We start from the raw sequence: 19387 nt of genomic DNA on the forward strand, positions 1-19387 counted from the left end.
GTCTTGCATTACTCGCCCCCGTCAGTAAACACAAAGGTGCTAATGTCCGTACAGCATTTCAAGTGTTATTTGTTAATGGCACTTTACATTTCTAAAGGATTAGGCTCCTGAGTGAATATAAAAGGCAGTTTGACAGGACAATGACCTTGGCTAAATGTTTTCTTTTTCTCCCCCTCTGGTGTGCTCTGATGATCAGAGGGGCTGTTCAAATGCCTGGAGCAGTAAGGGGTCATCAAAGGGCAGCTGTCCACTATAAAGGGGCCTGTCTGGAGCTCCGTCTGCACAGAGCATCATTTCAGCCTGAGACCAGCTGGAGGAAGGAAGGACATCTTTGCCTCTTGTCATTATTTCTGGGGTAGATTTTCTTAGTTTCAGTTCAAATGGAAGTCCATTCGGTTTTCTGCACGTTCCTCCTCTGCTCTTTTGGGGTTGTTTTCTCCAGCCATGGGCACAGATTTCTCACAGGCCCCGAGACCAGTTTAGCGTTGAGAAATCTGTCATTTAATCATCGCAGCAGTTATCCCCTGTACATGATGCAACTGTACCGCTCCTTTAAGACTGCTGATTTCTCCTCGTCTGTAGCTGTCAACACCGTTACAATGCAAGGTGACAGCCCGTCAGCGCACAGCTCTGACTCCGTGCTGAGTTTGACAGCCAGAGGTGAGTAAACAGTTTAATTATTTTGTCTTTTTTCCCCCATTATCGGGTACACAGCATGTTACATACTGTATGTTAGTTTCTACTGAGGACTCTCCTCCAGCAGCTCTCTGGTTGGTGCATTATCTGTGTAATCAGACCATCCCTTTTTACAACCCAGCAAGTGTCAAAATGCTTATTCCACTTTAAAGGCTTTCTCTGTTTTATGTGAGAGGGTGTGTATATTAGCCCTCAGACGTCCTTGCACAGGGGGGTTCAATACACATCCTGTCCTGTTCACCCTCCCACTCCAGTGTGTTGACATCTGTCCAGAGATCTGGTTTGCCCAGAATCCTCCAGACTGGTGAATCTGCAATCTCATTTATGTGTTTTGTCTCATTTTTAGGTTGCCATCAAGAGGGTGAAAAATGGACAGTCACTTTTGACATGTCATCCATCTCTGCTAGTGAGCTTGTCCAGTTGGCAGAACTTCGGATCAGACTGCCTGCTTTCTCCAAATCTAAGCGTCCCACTGTGGATTTATATCACTCCAGAAAGCAGAGTTGTGAGCTGGGCAGCAAATCATGCCAGGATGAGCATCTTTTCCTGGGGAGCTTCAGCACATCAGCCAGCAGCTCAAAGTCCACCTGGAAGGTTTTTAATGTGACCGCTCTGTTAAACTTCTGGCTGTACCAGGGAGACAGACTGTCGAGCCAGGAGGCCTCAGGAGAACCTGACGCAGACCATGGGAGCGGTACCGGGGACGAAGGGGAGGTCTCTGGGCAGTTCCTCTTCAAGACTTTGGGATTGAGGCAAAGAAAAATCCACCACCCAACCATGAACCGGGTCATGATGGTCGTCTTCTCCAAACACCACGTGCCCCAGGAAGGCCACACAGCATACAGTCTCATTCACACTGTGGAGAACTCCAAGTATGTGACCATGGACAGAGTCAGCAGCCGAAGTCGACGCCACAAGAGGAACAGGATGGAGAGGATGAGGGTGCCTGCAGGACCTACACCTCCTCCACCTAACCCTCCACCTACTCCTCCTGCAGCATCAGCAGCAGCATCAGCAGCAGCAGAGCCGTCCCAGCGGCCGCTGTGTCGCAGGGTTGACATGTGGGTGGACTTCGACCACATCGGCTGGGACGAGTGGATTGTGCACCCTAAGCGCTTCAATGCATTTCGCTGTGAGGGAGAGTGTCCCACACCACTGGATGAGTCCTTCAACCCTACCAACCATGCGTACATGCAGGTGAGATGACAACTTTAATGCTATTTTTCACATGTCTACTGTGTTTACCTTGGGAACCAGAGGGTGGTTAGTTCTAGCTGGAGAAACGATTATAAGAATATACCTTGTTCGTGTTATTCATGTGAATTATTCCTATCTTTTTCAGAGCCTCCTGAAATATCACCATCCAGAAAGAGGGTCCTGCCCGTCCTGTGTGCCGACGCGCCTCAGCCCGCTCTCCATGCTGTACTACGAGAGCGATGATTTGACCCTTCGGCATCATGAGGACATGGTTGTTGAAGAGTGTGGATGTCACTGAAGGGCCAGCATGTTCACTGCCATCAACAAGAGCAAATGTTGACGGAGCGTACTCTTGAACTTTAAATCAATATGTAAACATTAATGTTCAAATATATTCCAAGTCATGTCCTTTTACAACAAAAGACATAATCTGACTGTTATTTTTGAATGAGATTATATTTCATCCATACTGGGTGGTACACTATAGTATATATCTTTAGAAAAGGCAAAGCTCTGTTATGCAAATGTTCTATCTATTTATACGTTATAATGTATATTTTGTACATAAAATGTGAAAACATATATTAAAGCATTTTATTTTTACATGAACGTGGTGTCTTGTGTTTTTGGGATGCTCAACTCTTACATTTTTCATATAGTTAATCAATATTTGGCACTTGAATGGTCTAATTGGACCTATGAACCCTGGGGAAAGGGAGAGAAAACACATACATTAAGATAGTTTTGAAAATAAAATATCTCAGTGCCATAGATAAAGAACTAATTAAATGTAACAATAAGCTAATTCAGTTGCTTTTTCTATTTAAAGTGTGTTATATTGCTCCACTCAAAACTTTTAAATATGCAATGTTTAAAAATAAGCTTTTATCTGGACTTAATGTGTGGTGATTTCCATTTAATCTCTCAGCAGCAAGGGTGTAACTTTGGTTTGAGAAGTGGGGGGGACACAAAACAGGGGGTCCTCCGCAATGAAACATTTTTCTCAATTTAATTCAATTTCCTGCCTTTCTACGAATATATTAGGGACTATGGTGTTAAAAAATCCAAGAAAAATGTGTAGTGTATATAATGAGAAGATTTTTGTCTTTAAATTGAAGTTAAAAGCATCAATCTGGTGCACTTTGAGAGCAAAATTAAGAGATTTATGGATACAGCTCTCAACACTCATATAAAACAGAACTGTATACATTTCAATATTCCAAAAACCATTAGAATATGCTCACAACCAATAACACATAATTGATATACTCCTCTCTCCTATTTTAAACTTACCTAGTCTGCATTCTTTCTTTTTATGTATGCATATTTTACTAATCACTCCCCTTTTAAACTGTGTTTTTTAATTTTTTACTGACATTGGAATGATTTCTTAACTTATTTTGAACAACTATATTTAATAGATGGAAATATTTGTTTACATAGATGACCAAACTGTTTGAGACCCACTGAGATAACTTAGACTAAAGTTTACAATCTAATCACTCAGCGAGTCCTTTACATCGGCTAAACTGACGTTATCTCAGCCTCTCAGTCTTAATAAACACATTTGAAAAGTGGGGGGGACACAAACGGGATTTTGAAAAGTGGGGGGGACATGTCCCCCCTGTCCCCAGTGGAAACTACGCCCATGCTCAGCAGTGACTATTATACAGAATGAAAAACACTCACAAAAAGCACTTCTCGGGGGCTCAACCTGCTCGTAGAAACTCATCTTAATCCCACTTGTCCTCTGATTTGTAACCAGCTAACATTTAAGTGTATTTGCCTTCCTCACCTCCAATCCACATCTCTGGGCCTGATACAGCACACACATCATCAGAGGTCATTAGTGTCTTTTCTGGCCAGGCTTCTTTTGTTGATTGTGATCAAACAGAGGAGTGGAGTAGGACAACACAAAGAGTAGAGTGAAGGGGAGAGAAAAGCAGTAGCACTTGTTTATGTAGGGGAGGGGGCTGGGGGTGCCAGGAAGCAGAGGTGACAAGGGGAGATTCAGACCCCAAACAAACAGAAAGCAAGGAGGGAATGGAGAGAGTCCACGTCTGGATGCTGAGGCTTCTGTGGAGGAAGGACAGGGTGGACTGGAACTGATCAGCTGAAACTGTTCAATCCACACTTCAGTCCCAAGACCAGTCCCCTCACAGCTCTCTGTTTTATTCACCAGGTGTTTTGTCTTTAAATTGTCACGCCAGAAATCATGCCAGAGAGCTACAAGCTAACATTATCAGAAAATGTTATCATGTGCTTAATATTCTCACTAAATCACAGTATAATTATCTAATCTATTGTTTTTGCTTATAATTTACCATATACCATATTCAAGGCAGGTCCATTTGCAATAATAAAGCAAGAGGAGGAACCTTGACACAAGACAAGTGTCCAGAAAACACATTCACCCAGGAGCAGAGGCTGGATGTCATCACCTTAAAATCACGCGTCAGATCTCACACATCTATTCCAACCTGAGCAAACCTTGCAATTACAAATAAAACATGTGATGGGACATGATACAGCATTCTCAAAATGTTTCTTGTATGTAGTTATGTTCAAATAAGTGGACCAACCGTCCTTCTTTCTGCTACATGAGGTCCTGTTAAGCATTTATTGAATAGACTAATAAACAGGTATTTCAGACATGACATCTGCGATACAAGCAAAAACGACAAACTAAGTGTCTCATACAGAATAAGTCCAGTTACGTACTTTATGGGATGTATAATTTGTAAGCAGTTACGCTTAGGAAAATTACCAAAAGCCTAGATGCCGGCAGGTTTAAAGCAGTCCAGTGTAGGACCTCTAGTTTGATGCTTAAGCTTGGTGAAGTTGAGATGGGGTTCACTATCGTTCATAGATATATTATTTAGTCAAATTAGCTACATTTCTTGCGACTTAGAAGTAGAAGATTTTACCTGCCAAGTTTTGGGAGAGAAAGGGAGAATATTTTTGATTAAGACTGAGCAATAAAATACCCTGTGATTTGGTAATGAAATGTTAAGTTTGACCACTGAAACCAATCTGTAGAAATTGATTTGTCCCATTCCACATTACGTGCACAACTTATGAAGACAAAAGAGAACAATTTAGACAGCACAACTTTACACAGCTGCTTGTGTTCCTGCATCTTTTAGTGCAATACTGCCAGTTATTCAGGGACATCCATTATAAACAGTGAATAAACAAGGAGCCAGCCAGAGGGGGAAATGTTGTATGATGACACTGCCCTTTCTAGCTCGTAAGGAGGGAGTTTCGCCCAGCTATGTACCGTTGTATATTGACCTCTCTTTATACAGTCCACTGACCGAGGTTATCAGCTGAGGTGGCTCCTTGAGGAATTCCTCTGATATGACTTGTGCTGAATCAGTGAAGCACAGGAAGTGCTAAAGGCTGTTAAGCAACATGTCATAGTCAAGGTTTATCATACCAAAATGTTTATTGGCTTTTCACCTATACTTTATATACTGTAAGGAACTGCTATAAACTTAGTTGTGGTAATCAAATCTTTACTTTATAATACTGCAAAAAATAAAAGTTAGCATTTGCTCTTTCAGATGAAACTGTCCAAGAGAAATGTGTATTCAGACCAGTGAACACATTTCCATGGTTATTAAACATACAAACCACTGAGATGACCAGCACACAATCAAATAGATGACAAAGACAAAGTTTGCTTCATAGTGTTTGCTTTAATGCTTTATCACCCTATAAACCGTGTGAAAATCTGTTTCAAAAATGTCATCAACAAAATTATGTTTTACATTCACTGTATGACACTTCAGTTGAAGGACTTGTTTTAAAGAGAACGACCGACAAATGATACAGTATATTGAGCATTGCAAGGCAATATCTGAAGAGAGTTGTCAGGAATTGAGTGGAAATAAAAGCACAGCAAGTGAAAAACCCTTTTGGAATAGTTTTAAATTCAGAAAAATGTCATTATTATTTTTTCTATTGTTGTTCATTTTCATTCATTTATCTCAGAGATGAGGCTTTGTTGTTGTTAAGTACTTCTCAGTGTTGACTTTAAACTTCTAGCCACAAGAGGAAGGCACACTTTGTCACACATACATCAGAAAAAGCCAGAGGCAGACAGAAAACGTTTCATTACAGATTTGTTCTGGGCAAAACAAGCAAAGGAGATTGATAAAGACAGACTTTGAAACACTAAGACACTGGAGATACTGAGGGCAAACCTCCGTCTACATGGAATGGTTGATGAGGCATGAGATGGTGCTTCACAGCCTCTCTTCACAGCATCGTGTTGGTACGTCTGATATCTTAATACTGCTTTCAGGACCACCTATATGTCCATTTCAAACTGTGAGTCATCACCTAGAAAAAAAAAAACAGACATATATTTATTAGAACAAGCTAAAATGTGTTTTCTATATTAACAGTTGCATATTATAAGTTAATTGAGCAGTAACTGATAACATTTCGTGATAAAACATCCTGGAAGGAAAATAGCTAAATGCACAGTTTGATACCCATAGAGGCAATGAGAAATGTTTAATTTGACAAGAAAATCAAATAGTCACAACTAATATGTTTTCAACACAGTCATTTAACTTAAAATGCATTTCATTATTTTAAATAAATGTATTTATAATATATGCTTGGTTCTGATTGACTGCAACTTCTTGTGAATTTATCAAATAAAGAAAAACAAATATATCAGGACACATATCAGCCCTTAGCTGAGTTCCAGACGTCTTAAATAAAAATGTTCAGCGATTAAATAGGGTCTGGTAGTGTGTCACTGCAGGCTGTTTCCCCACTGAGAGAAATAACTGATCCAACCCGAGCTTTGTAGGCTTGAGTTTAGAAGTTAAGAGAGGAAAAGTCATCTCCTTGAGCCAATAGCTGGAGAGAAAAAAAAGAAATGTTCCTTGAAATCACTAGCTATCTAAGAAGTCTTTTATGACCCCATAACTGCTGAATGAACTCTTGAGTTCAGGGCCTTTCACCTACTGCAACCCTGTAATTACCTGCCTGAATTTGTATGCGAGAACAATTGTCTGCTTCACTTGTACTGGACGTAAATAATAATGTAATAAACACGAAACATTTTCATGAAGTGACGACAGAGAGATTTCTGTTTGTACGGTCTGACGCTGATAACTTCAGATCCATTTAAGAAACAGCATGAAGCTTGGTTGTTAGTGAACACGTTTTGCTACAGCTATGTGACCTCATTGTTTTCCTCATCATGCCCTGCACTCTTTACCCCAAGCGCCACACCTTACCTAAACCAAACCAAAATATTTCCAGTAAGTGAAAACATGCGTGAACAGTAAACTCCAGAGGTTAGGTCAGAATCCTTCTCTCCAGATGCAAAGTCTATGCTGTGATGCTGCTCTGATGTGTGTGAACATACCAGTGCTGCTGCTTTCAGGAGCAGTGGTTTTGTTGCTCAGTAGCTCTCCATTAGGGGCCTTCTTCCCGGGTTCATTGGAGGGAGGACTGGTCACCCCGGGAATGTTAGGCAGACCTCGAGGAGGAGTATTGGCCACCGGAGAGCTGCGGCAACCCAGCAGGAACTTTCTGTCGTAGATGATTCTTGTACCTTTCCAGAGAAGAGGCAAGAAAGAGAGGGATGATGAGAAACCTCGCAGTTCAGACAGAGCAATTTAATAAGATGTTATGCTTCAATGTTTCTGTTACTTATTTGCTCTTATGCCTTATGTATCTAGTCTAGCGCTTTGGTCTAGTATAGCACTAACAACTATTATTGTTAGTAGAACTTTAATCCTAGACAATTAAGTCTGATCTAACATATTAGGCTTTCAAACAATTAAATGACACAAGTGGCATACACGGGGACACAATGTGTACCCCTTTATTTATGTATCATCATGTATAAATCAAACTTCAGAAGTAGAAAAGGTACTAGCACTGGTAAAAGTTGAACTGCAATGGACCCCAGAGTCTAGAAATATAGACCCACTAATGATTTCAGTCTTATTGGGTTTGTACTGTACATCAGCTGTGCATATGAAACTCACACAACCCACAGGGGAGGCATTTCTTTTGACTGTGAACGTTTGCAGACCCCCTGATCACATCTTGCACATACTGTACATCTCTGTCATTCTAAAACAGTTAAATTGTAGATGTTTTTTCATATTTATATTGTTACTTCTCCATTATATATTCATGTTCTTGGCTCTTGCAGAACTGTGCCTGTATTTTCATTTGTTTATTGTATGAACCAAACACTTAAGGGCAAATTCCTTGTATAACGGAAAACTTACTTGAAAAAAAAGAAATTCTGATTCTGGTTACGCCACATGATCAATGAGCACCAATCCAAAGATGACTAAATAATACTTTTCTAAGTCTCTCATGTTTTTCATTACGATGTGTTCTTATAGAAAGGTAAACAGTCTATTTAAAACGTCCTCTTAATTGAACACCAGGTAATAAACTCACTCTGGAAAGGACCAATCACAGCTTTAGTTGTCAGTGACGTAAGACCACCACAAACGTCATTAGCAGCAGAGGACAGTTAGGTGTCGCTAACGTTCACAGATCAGCTGATAAAACCTAAAAACAACATTGTAAACACGTCTCATTTCACGAGAAAGCTGTGATTTGAGCTTCTACAACTCAAATAACCATGGTCATAATTACTTTATTGCATCAGAGCAGAGGTGGGAGAAGTACTCGGGGGCGGATCTAGAAAAATATTCATGGGGTGGCAAGAGGGTGGCAGGAGATTTTGAGGGGTGGCATCCCCTGGCAGAAATATATGCTGATTTATCGGAGTCATATCAATCAATGTTAACTTGGAAAGCTACAATATTTATATTTTATCTGAATAACATTAGGTGACATAATTGTGGCACATCAGTAAAGCCTTAAATATAAATATATAAGGTGGCAGACATAATTGAATGAATTTTAACTGAACAATAACAAATAAAAGACCAATAAGTACATTAATTAACTGTCTCATCGATGTTTGTCTGAATTAATATGATAATATTAACAATCATATTATTCCTATCAGCTGTCAATCACTGTTATGATTCACATATTCAGTGTTATTATTAAATAAACTATATTTTTTAGAGGAGTTAATGATGAATGTTCCTCAAGATGCTTGCTCACCCTCCTTCAAATTTGAATGACTATCATATATCAAAATGCATAAGAATCAAAAGAACAGTTCAGCGCCCCACAACTTTATTGCAAACAGTTACAACCTTGACTTTACATCAGAAAGAACAAACAAGTGAATCAGTTAAGGTTAAAAAACGTGTATTCAGCTAAAACATATACATCGCTGCAGTTATTATCAAGTGGAAAGCCCTTACCTACTGGCCTAGTTAAATCAAAGTGGTTACTTTTTTTTGGCTAGGCAGTGTAGTTTTACACACAAATCTTATTTGACTTTCTCAGGACTTAAAACTGTTTTTTGGTTTGAATGACTTTGTATACTGCAGGGTAGCTTGTGCATTTTACTCCAGGTGTAAATAAAGTATTATTTAAGTGTACATTTCACATTAATCTGCTAACAAACTAAAGGTACCAAACAAATGTAGTGGAGTAATGTACAATATTTACCTCTGGATTGTAGTGGGGTAAAAGTAGGCCTACAAAGTAGCAAAAAAGAAAAATACTCAAGTAAAGTACAATTCTCTCAAAAGTCTAGCTAAGTACAGTACTTGAGTAAATGTACTTAGTTTCTTTACACCACTGCATCAGAGCCAGTAATTCCTTCTCTGTTTTTCAGTCAAAAATGTGCTAGTTAGCTTTAGCAGTTAGCTGATGCAATGCTAGCAGCTGGCTGTGCACAGTGACAGCAGCAGACCTCATGGAGTTAGCCTGAGCTTTTCCTGCTTCACCCTCTGACAATACAGCTGTTTATTCATACGAGTAAAACTCCTGTATGACTGTAGGAAACTGCATATCTTATTATTGGCACATGTTTAACTTAGTACGTACCACCGGGGGTCGTGCTAAACAGGGTTCCTCCGGGAGTAGTGGAGTAATCGTGGGGCATGTGCGCCGCGTCGTTGATGGTCACCCTCCTGGTCGACGGGATGGCCTTGGCAGTGGTCTTCAGGCATTCAGTGGACATCTTTTCTCTTATAGTAACACTATTTAACTAAATAGAATGAAACAGGCAGAAAGTACTGGTTTTCAAAAACAATAAAGCCACACCGCTCCTGCTTTGGCTCAACAATACAGCTTCTTTCGGTTACATAAAAAATAAATAGCTCTTTTTTTTAAGTGCAAATGATGAAATGTAGTATCTAAATTCGTGACATTACAACATGCAGTCTCACACACAACGTGTCCAGGTGCTTTCTTTAAAAAAAGACCTGTGCACGCGTTCCTCTGCTTCTAGTCACCCTTCTCATGCACACAAAACAACACACAGACGGACAGACTGCAGAAAGGCTGCAGGGACAACACTCCTGAGATGGACAACATTAACTTGTTCCGCCCTCTGCTGGCACGTCATGTCTTTACAACGGTTGGACAAAGTTCAAATCACCCTCTGTTATCTTAATAGAGCCTCAATGTCCTAATATAAACTTCATGATTTGATTCTTAGAAAGTCATGAGGATAAAGGATACTTTTAACTTCTTATTACCTTTCTAGAGGAACTGTTTAATTATATTTAACCTGTGCTGAACACAATCAATAGCTGCCAGTTTGCAGGACTGCGTGTATTCAATGGATAGTGATAATGAATACTTTAAAAAAAAAAACAAACACGGTTGAGCCACTGGTGCATCAATTTGTCAACTTGTACGTTGTTGGTACTTTGTTGGAAGGCTCATAATATGGTTTCCTATTCATAGCAGCAGTATGCACATGATAAAGCCTAAAGCAGTTCAACATATAACACTTGTTTTTGTTCCAATTACAGTATGATCATCAGCAGTTGCGTGCACGAGTGGATCATGCATCTCACACAGAAGTATATACACTGTAGGCAAAGACATTTCATTTCTTTATTAATTTTTGTAAATGTTGAGCTGGTGTACAGAGTTAATTGTCAATAGATGTCCTCGGATTTCATTGGATTAAAAGGCTTTTACATGTATATTTTAAATTCATGTTTGACTCTCCATAACAATAAAAAAAAAGCAAAACAAAAGTTTAAAATACCCACAAGACCCCTGTTTTATCCCCAGGTTGCAGGCATTACCCAGAACTCAACAGTCTCTTGGTAGCTACAGCTGTATGATGATAAAAGTACATCCATAACATAATTAGAATCCCAGTTGACAAGTAAGGGTGCATAGCATTCTAAGTAAATATATATATATATATTTTTTCATATATTTTATATATATAGCCTTTTTATTTTAAAAACATTTTCTGTGCATGTGCGCAGTTGCATTCCTTAGTATTGAGTAATATGCTATTGCGTTAATAATGTCTTCAATCCATTCTAAAGGAATATACATGTGTTCTCTAGTTTTTGCAACAGTTAATATTTTTGCATGAACTTGGTGCATGGCATCATCTCCTTTGTCCCTCAGTGCAGGGCTTTCCATTGTTCATTTTTGTGATGTAACCACTCCTCCTCTGTTGCACTTAGTTGGACTCCTCCATTCAAACTGTGTTCACTCTGTCACCATGTGGAAGCCTTATAATCGGCTCAGTCTTATATTTGGTAAAAGGGGCAGAAATAGATAGGGTTAGGTTGTGTTGAGGAAAAATGCTTGTCATCTTGAAAGACTAACCGGCGGAGGCACTAAAAGCCTTCCCGCAATAGTTCCATCGAACTTGAAAGTGCTCCATCTTAGTGTGTTTTCATCCGACCCCCCTCCCCGAGCTCAACCCTGACATCAGCAGCAGCTCCATAAATGGCTCCTGCTTCAGAAAGCAACCCAAGCATACCTTAATTATAAGCCCTTGAAGAGCAAACCGTGCATAAGGGGTTATACCATTACACTACTGTGTAATCTCTTTTGACATCTAAACTTTTTTTAAAACACAATAAAATAAAAATAAAATCTGATGCAGGGATATTTGTAAAAATATCCAAAACCTATTTTAGGTTTCTCTCTTTAAATCTCTTCTATTCCATGGTTTCTATGAATGTTTGCAATGAATATTGATGATCAACAGCAGTTACTGAGTTGAAACAACAGAGTTAATACCCTATCCTCTACTAGTGTACACAGCCACAAAGATGACTACTTTATAACAAGACTTATAATATACCATGAATTTACATTCATCATCTCTGGCTGTGAAGCCGTACTAAAACAAACACATTTTGATTGGTGGTTATTGCAACATTTTTGTGACGGACATTTTTTCCACAAGAAAGCATTCAATGTCTAACATAATGTTTGAAATAAATGCATGTCGATAACAGATATCATGTGAGATGGCACGCGTATTGAGGTAAATAAACTTTAAAAAATATATGTGAATTAGAGTTATAATCTCAGAGCTTTTGCTCTTTGTCCATTTGTAATATTACGTCCTGCAATATTATCACAACTTTCGAAATGTCCCAATATCAAGGACTGAATATGTGATATTAAAATCACACACACACCACACACACACACACTCACACACAAACACACATTCAATAGGATTTCTTTCAAGGTGCATATTAATGTAAATCAGATTTGAAAGCTAGTACTAAACATACCTACATTTCATAGTGAAAAAACCGACACTGGGCACTTTGCAGATGGGTCAGCTGGTATGAGGTCATACCAATATTTGCCCAGTGTTAGTCAGTTTATTATAATGTTGCAAAGTGATGAAATGTAGAATACTAATGTACTGACATCATTCTGCATGGAGTGAGGAGTAGCATAAAGCTGTGATTAAAAGATTGTAAGCCTGAGCTTTGGAAGAACATGATCTGCGATCGTAAAATCCTCTCTGTCACTCAAACACATGCACACAAACAATCCTTTCCTTTTAAAAGCAGTTATTGCTTCTTCTGATGTACAGTTAAGACAGTAAATCATGACAAAAAAAGACATAACACCAAAGAAAGGAGTGAAACGAGAGAAACGCTTTGGGGGGGGGTCAGGCTCACAGTTGCGGGTCAGTATTACAGTTTCTCATCACAGTGATTGGCGACTGACTGTCTTTGCTACTTTCCAAACATTGCCAAGGAGACAAACATGAAAGCTCAACACGTCCTCGGCCCTCGATCCAACACTTTCCTTTCTCCAGCTAACTCCGTTTCCCAGTCAAACCAGTGCTACATTATTACCAGCATTTCAGTGACTTTACTCTCATCAAGGGACATCTACTGGTGGGGGTGAGATGGTCTATAAGTGCACCTTATGTGTGGTGGTGTCAAATACTGCATGATGAGGTCAAACACACACTGCTACGAGCTGAATGTGAGATCCTGCCCCCTGCTGGAGGAGGACAGGACTGCTACATCTACTCTGAGAGGCTGACTGGAGGGGGGAGAGGTAGGGCTTTAAGGGCAAGATTTAGGGTAAGGGTATTGTGGTTTTGGTACAGATAGACATCTGATTAACAGAAATCTCACATTTACTGCACACTGAGGACAAGAAAAGGCGGAGGAGTGGGATAGTAGAGTAGGTTAATCTGTCCCTCATCATAAATCTCTTTTTCACCTTCTCCACAAGGCAAACCACTCATGAGGGAAGGTTAGGGAGGCAGGTTTACTGCAGAAACCAGCCTCCCAAAGCTCGAAAACCCCACAGTACAGTTAACTGACCTACAGTATGTCTTCCCTCTACAGTTTGACATGTCAAAAGCAAAGGGTTGAAGCACATGAAAAGCACAAAGAAACAAACACCCTGACACACAAAAATGCAACGTTTAAAAACAGGCATAGCGACACGACATTTGCTTGTTCTTGTACCCACAAAGATCTCAGGATATATAGAATAATATATAGGTTCAGACCGACGGAGGAAACGGGGAATAATTTCTTATGTACCTGAAACAGCAGCATCAGTGGCATCGCATAAGGATCTTAAAACATAAACAACACACGTAGCACACAGTCACGTAGAGCATTTTAGTGCATACGATATTATGTACAACACTGATATCCTTGGGTGATAGTTGTAGCTTTACTGGACTTTGAGAGCACTGGGACAGGTTTAAAACTAGTTTGGGGGCTCTTAGCTGGAAGAGTGTGGGAGAGAGGAGGGGGAGTTACCTGTTGCCTAGAGATGATGTATTTCTCAGTATTTTAGTCTCCCCTTTTCTTAAGTTTGACTGATGAAGTTTTCACCCGTTGGTTTAAAAACGGGCCAGTTATTGACCATACCCAACATTGCATGCCTGTCCCATACAGCAGTGTGTCCTCCCCATCCCTCCCCACCCCTATATTCCCTCAGTATTTGTAGATAAAGACAGGCCATGCAGCAGCAGTCACTCATGCTGATACAGATAACAGGAAGCACATTTTGGTTGCTAGTTTTTTTTTTTTGTGTTTGGTTTTTGTTTTATACGAAATCATGCTTCTAGCCTAGTAGTAGATGTATTTTTTCCCAGTTTCTTTAAAAAAAAAAAAAGGTAATAAAAACTACGAGTAATTCTGTATCCTTCTCTTCCAGTGCGTGCTGATAGTCGGCAAAGCCGCTATGGTTGTGGCGTTGCCGTTCATTTCTGTCTGTTTGCCTTTTAATGTGTGTTCTTCCTCCTGTCAGCTGCTGCTGGTCATGTGTCCATGTAGGATGGTTTTGGTGAAGGGGTTGAATCCTGTGGAGAACTCTGTGGAGACAAGGAAACACGTTGATTTAGATACAACCTACCAGGAATCTACGGAGCAGACATGCAGGTTGCAGTAAGTCAATGCAAAAGTGAGTATATGCAGTCTTTCAATTTGCCTTGGCTAAACTGTCCATATAGGAAATTCCCAACAGTTAAAGCTCACATAACAACTGAATTCCTCTCTAATTCTGATCAATGTTATACTTTATAAAACAGCACATTGTTTCTGCAGAAGCATTAAAGCAAAAATGGTTGGCAGAAGTGGTTTAACATTCAGTAGGGAGTCGCTTGACGTATCAGTAATATCAGGAATGTCATGGCCTTTATGTTAGAAAGGGCAAGTCACAGATGCACACGCGCACACACACTCACGCGCACACACACACACACACTGCAGTGGCTCCAGATAGCAACTGGCTTTGCAGCTTTGACCTTGGAGCTGACACATTACAAGATCCTTTTTGGTTGCTTGTTTTGCTGAGTGCTCACTGTGCCAACCCTTTTTCCAGCTTGTTACAGCATGCATGAAGAAATAAACTGGCCTTATTTATAGCTGAACAACGATGCTCTACTTGCGTCAAACTTGCGTCGTTTGTCTGTATGGCATTATATTGAGTGCACATAAACTAGTTTTTACGAATACATAAATGACACATTTTAGAGAAATTGTTATCACACAAAGAACAATTTAATTTAAGCAAACCAAAATCAATGATGTGCCCAATGCGTTTGATTTTACTCACCAATATAACTCCATACATTTAAAGTAAAGCATTTTGCCAAAGGCGAGCAGCCTCAACTTCTATTGTTTAGGTTGTAAAAACGGGGAGGTAGGTATTGCAAAAATAAAATGAATAAGGAATAAAGTATCACTTCTGCATTAATGCTGACAATTTATAACACAATCAATTACATTTAAGACATATTTAAAAATGGTTTTCATGGAAATTCCCCATTTTCTGAGACTTTAATTGAGTTGTTCAACTGATCCGACAGTCTTCAATCCTTGTTCTTTTTATGTGTTTTATAATTGTTTACCCTTTGTTAAACTGAACATTTATTTTGCTGTGCCAGAATCACGTTACATGTCATTAGTATTGAATTAAAAAGGTACATTCAGATGCATTTAACCCAGAGAGACTGGATTAAATGGTCTAGCCCACAGGTCAGACGAGGCGCTGTGGGTCAGTCCCGTACCTGCAGGGACGCAGCACTCACTCTGCCTCATTGCTTAACTCTCCGCAGACTGGCACATTTCACTATCTGAGCACCTTTCTTCACATCCACAGAATCGGGCTACATCAGGGGGGAAGGGGTTGGCAGCAGAAGAGGTGCAAGGGTTGAGAAGAGGTGGGATGAAGGGAGCCGAACAACAGGTTGAGGGAACATTAGTAAGGGAGAGTGAAATAAAGGAGACATGACAGATGAGGAAAGGAAACAGAAATGGAACAACAGGGGAAAGAAGCAGTCCCACAAGAAAAGAGAGGACAGGAAATGAACAGGAAAAACAGATGTAATAGAAATGTGAGAAACAAATACGTGAAGGAAGGGGACAGAGGGGGAAAAAAAAGAAATTATGTATAAACAATCGAGCAAGGACAAAGTGATTGGGTGGCAGTTGGAAAGACAGTTGAAGATAAGAGCCCATCAGATAGTCTTTGGGTTTCAGAGAAGACCTGCGTCAAATAGTATTTACAAACATATTTTTACAATTAATTGTTCATGTTCAGATGGGTGGGATTTGACAACAAAGGACCCTAATATTCTGAATTGATTTCATGTGTTTAACCCTAATCATCTGCCACATTTTGCAGGTAACGTTGAAAAAAGATTGTAAATAATATTTGACCCAGCTCTGACACAGAGAGTCTTGCATGTTTGAGTGATACAGCACACAGTCACAGTTGAAGGACTATAAACTTTAATGAAGGCAGAAAAGACAAGTGTCAGTCATTGAGATAACTGATGGGGACAAAATGGAAAATATAGCCACTGCATGGAGCCACAATCAATTCACTCAGTCATTAATGTATATGAAACAAACAATGATAAGTGTAGGTGTGGCTTAGTGATGACTACAGTGATGAAAGGCTGAATGGACCGGTAAACTGTTAGCGAAAACAGCACCAGAGCAAAGGGAACTAATTTGTTCCTCCTGCATGCAGAGGTAATAATGTTTAGGTGAAGACTAATGTAACAGAAGGTCAGCAGTCAAACAAATAACCAAACAAACGTTGCATTCAATCCTCACTCGTGATTTATAATATCAAAGGACACACACATAAACTGTTCTCAGCCTGTTGTGTTGAAGCTCATGCAGGTTATTCAAGGACTGTCGGGAAATGCCTGGGATACCACGATGAGACTTTCAAGCTTACTTCAGAGCCCCATAAACTAGCTGTACATTAAATCAGACAGGCCCTCATCAGATGGTCAGCTGCCTGCAGATCAGAAGCCCACCTTGCTGCTGTCCCGGCCCAGGATGGCGTAGCTCATGAACTGCTCTGCATCAAGCCCCAGCTCGTTGTCGTCCTGCAGAGAACCATCCAGGCTCACCTCCTGAACCCCCTCCTCAACTGAACCCTTCCCTCTGCGCACAACCTTACGCACAATCTATCAGATACACACATGTACACAAGGGGGTGGGAGAGAGTGATGGATGGAGGCAGAGAGTGGGAATAAGGCAGTGAAAAGACAGAGTTGGTGAAATATAAAAGAAATGGAGGAAATATTTGTGGATACAAACAGTGTAATAGAGTGATACTTTTTATGATGAACCACACATCAACATAATTGATTATCAGCTTAATAATCAATTATGTGGAGAGATGTTGAGTGAGTATTGTGACACTGACAAAGTAGAAAAACAATTTGAGAAAACAGTGTACAAATATGTTGCAATGGCTGACCTTTTTTGTGACAATGTTTCCATGTTCATCTGTGAACTGTTCCTCGCTTACATGCTCCCCAGGAAGATCTTCAACCTCATCGCCCTGCGGTAATAAAAAGGTTTGCATCCTTAAATAATGTTTTTAAATCAATTGCACTTCCAACATTAAGGTGCAACTGCTACAAGATATGACTCTCCACAGAACACAAGTAAACTCAGGAGGATATTATGGCCCTAATGCAAGTTAATATAGAGGCTGTGTCATTGCAGTGTAATAACGTGCATGCCATAAACTCCTCCACTAACTGGAAACATGACACAGGGGTGAGGGGTTAGAGGGGTTGTTTGTAGAAGCATGTAAATCAGACAGTTGGGATCTGTGGTGTTTCTTAGCGACATTTATAATTACAGATGATAAGGATCATGTCAATGCTGTTATAGCCCCTACTAATTTGCAGCGTGTCTACAGAGCTATATATAAGCTTAAAGGCATTCCTACAGCCAGAGGAGGACAAAGGCCAGTCCGGCCTGTGCAGACCAGAATAAAACATGTCAACAGAGATACATTAGGAAGTGTCCAAACGTGTCGAGGCCAACATCATCGATATACATATGTAACAGCAGAAAATACCTTTAGCAACATTTGCATAACAAATTGTTGTTAGTCAAAGTGAAACAAATGAATAGAAGGTGAATTATTATGTATTCCTTCAATTCAGTTTTCCTTATTGCCATACACAATGTTTCCTCATGTACAGAGTGTCCTCAGTAAATCCTCACTGCAGCTTTGGTTACACCCACTCCACTCCACTCCACTCCAGTGCAGTAAAGCCTATACAACCATTTACCCTATTACCATGAACCTATCCTGTATCACTGCAAATACACTGCTTCCTTAAGCCTTTCACCAAACACCATCTCTCCCCTGTTTCCTGCATGTACATGTCCTCACATTGGGCTCCACTGTCCTCTAGCCCTCGCCCTGTACCTTGAGGATGACTCTGCGGCGGACCACTCTGGTGGTGACGTTTTCCTCTTCGTCGGCCACTCCCTCGCCCTCCCCGAGCTCGCGGTCCAGCTGAGCATGTATGTAGGTGAGCACAGACCGCACGGAGCCGCTGGCTATGTGGAGGACATTCTGACAGCTGATGACCAGGAAGGCCAGCAGCACGAAGCTGAAGAGGAGCTCTGTCACCAGGGCCCACATCGCTTCGCTCTGATCCCCGGCAAATCAACACAGAACCACCCACGATAATACAGGCCCTCAGTGAGTCCTGTTTCCAATGCAGCTCAGCTGGCGCAAAAGGCAACAGCTGCAGCGTGCGGCCTTCTATCACAGGTTCAGTTAAAGTTGGGTTGTTTGTAGTTCATGTCCTTCCTCCATTAGTTGTGGCAGTGGGCATTTCCCTTGGGTCTCTATTCCTTTTCCTTCCCCCAGGCAGGCCAGGAGTATCCACTCAATGACATCAAATCCAAGCAAACGCAACTTTGGGAGTCTTCTATTCCCACCTCTCTCTCTTTCTGACCATGTGATCTGTGGGCTTTAAATACCTCTGGCTTCTCCGCTCTGCTCTGTTTGCTGTGGTAAGAGCACTGAGAAACTTGTCCCCTGACTTCTTCAGGTACTTTAACTACAAACTATTTCTAATCCTTAAACCTCAGTAGTTTCTCAAACAACCATCACTCTGCAGATACAATTGTGCAACGCACTGCCTCTATACTCTTGCTTAAGTGCAACTAAGCCAATCTAAAGACTTTTTCACCAGAATGAACAACAAATGCCCTAAAGGGAACTTTTCATTGCTGCTCTTGTACAGTTTTACAGCTGATTTTGTCAGTGTTGAGAGCCAGAGTAAGTTAACACGTGGAAATGTTTGGGGTGGGGGGGG

The 19387-nt window shown here is 40.5% G+C and overlaps 3 protein-coding genes across 6 annotated transcripts in view; 1 reads left to right on the top strand and 2 right to left on the bottom strand.

The window, feature by feature from the left end:
* The first annotated feature begins 42 nt into the window (after window positions 1–42).
* Window positions 43–2425, top strand: spaw (southpaw). Its single transcript, XM_034148588.1, has 3 exons — window positions 43–660; window positions 1043–1893; window positions 2039–2425. The coding sequence occupies exons 1-3, from the start codon at window positions 381–383 to the stop codon at window positions 2189–2191; spliced, it is 1284 nt and encodes a 427-aa protein (XP_034004479.1). The 5' UTR covers window positions 43–380; the 3' UTR covers window positions 2192–2425.
* A 3149-nt stretch (window positions 2426–5574) lies between these two features.
* Window positions 5575–10331, bottom strand: LOC117496831 (eukaryotic translation initiation factor 4E-binding protein 1-like). The gene is made up of 3 exons (XM_034148618.1): window positions 9859–10331; window positions 7286–7474; window positions 5575–6240 (listed from the first exon to the last, which is right to left on the bottom strand). The coding sequence occupies exons 1-3, from the start codon at window positions 9992–9994 to the stop codon at window positions 6209–6211; spliced, it is 357 nt and encodes a 118-aa protein (XP_034004509.1). The 5' UTR covers window positions 9995–10331; the 3' UTR covers window positions 5575–6208.
* Window positions 10332–10865: 534 nt separating this feature from the next.
* ank1a (ankyrin 1, erythrocytic a) overlaps window positions 10866–19387 on the bottom strand; it is a 44143-nt gene continuing 35621 nt past the window's right edge. The window contains exons 1-5 of one of the 4 annotated variants that reach the window (XM_034148614.1): window positions 18487–19351; window positions 17518–17601; window positions 17069–17221; window positions 15806–15904; window positions 10866–14608 (exon numbers count right to left, since the gene is read on the bottom strand). In XM_034148614.1, coding sequence (XP_034004505.1) covers window positions 15833–15904; window positions 17069–17221; window positions 17518–17601; window positions 18487–18705 — 528 coding nt within the window. In that variant the 5' untranslated portion in view covers window positions 18706–19351 and the 3' untranslated portion in view covers window positions 10866–14608; window positions 15806–15832. The other 3 variants (XM_034148617.1, XM_034148616.1, XM_034148615.1) reach the window with 3 other exon arrangements.

This window comes from Trematomus bernacchii, unplaced genomic scaffold, assembly GCF_902827165.1.
Source record: "Trematomus bernacchii unplaced genomic scaffold, fTreBer1.1, whole genome shotgun sequence".
NCBI lineage: Eukaryota > Metazoa > Chordata > Actinopteri > Perciformes > Nototheniidae > Trematomus > Trematomus bernacchii.

Bases quoted from the DNA above. Each gene is read 5' to 3' on its own strand.
- spaw (XM_034148588.1), top strand. From the start codon at position 381: ATGGAAGTCCATTCGGTTTTCTGCACGTTCCTCCTCTGCTCTTTTGGG. The intron at 661-1,042 runs GTGAGTAAACAG...TCTCATTTTTAG, and splicing joins GCTGAGTTTGACAGCCAGAG to GTTGCCATCAAGAGGGTGAA. The intron at 1,894-2,038 runs GTGAGATGACAA...TATCTTTTTCAG, and splicing joins CCAACCATGCGTACATGCAG to AGCCTCCTGAAATATCACCA.
- LOC117496831 (XM_034148618.1), bottom strand. From the start codon at position 9,994: ATGTCCACTGAATGCCTGAAGACCACTGCCAAGGCCATCCCGTCGACC. The intron at 7,475-9,858 runs GTACGTACTAAG...TTCTCTGGAAAG, and splicing joins GTTTAGCACGACCCCCGGTG to GTACAAGAATCATCTACGAC. The intron at 6,241-7,285 runs GTATGTTCACAC...TTTTTTTTCTAG, and splicing joins TCCTGAAAGCAGCAGCACTG to GTGATGACTCACAGTTTGAA.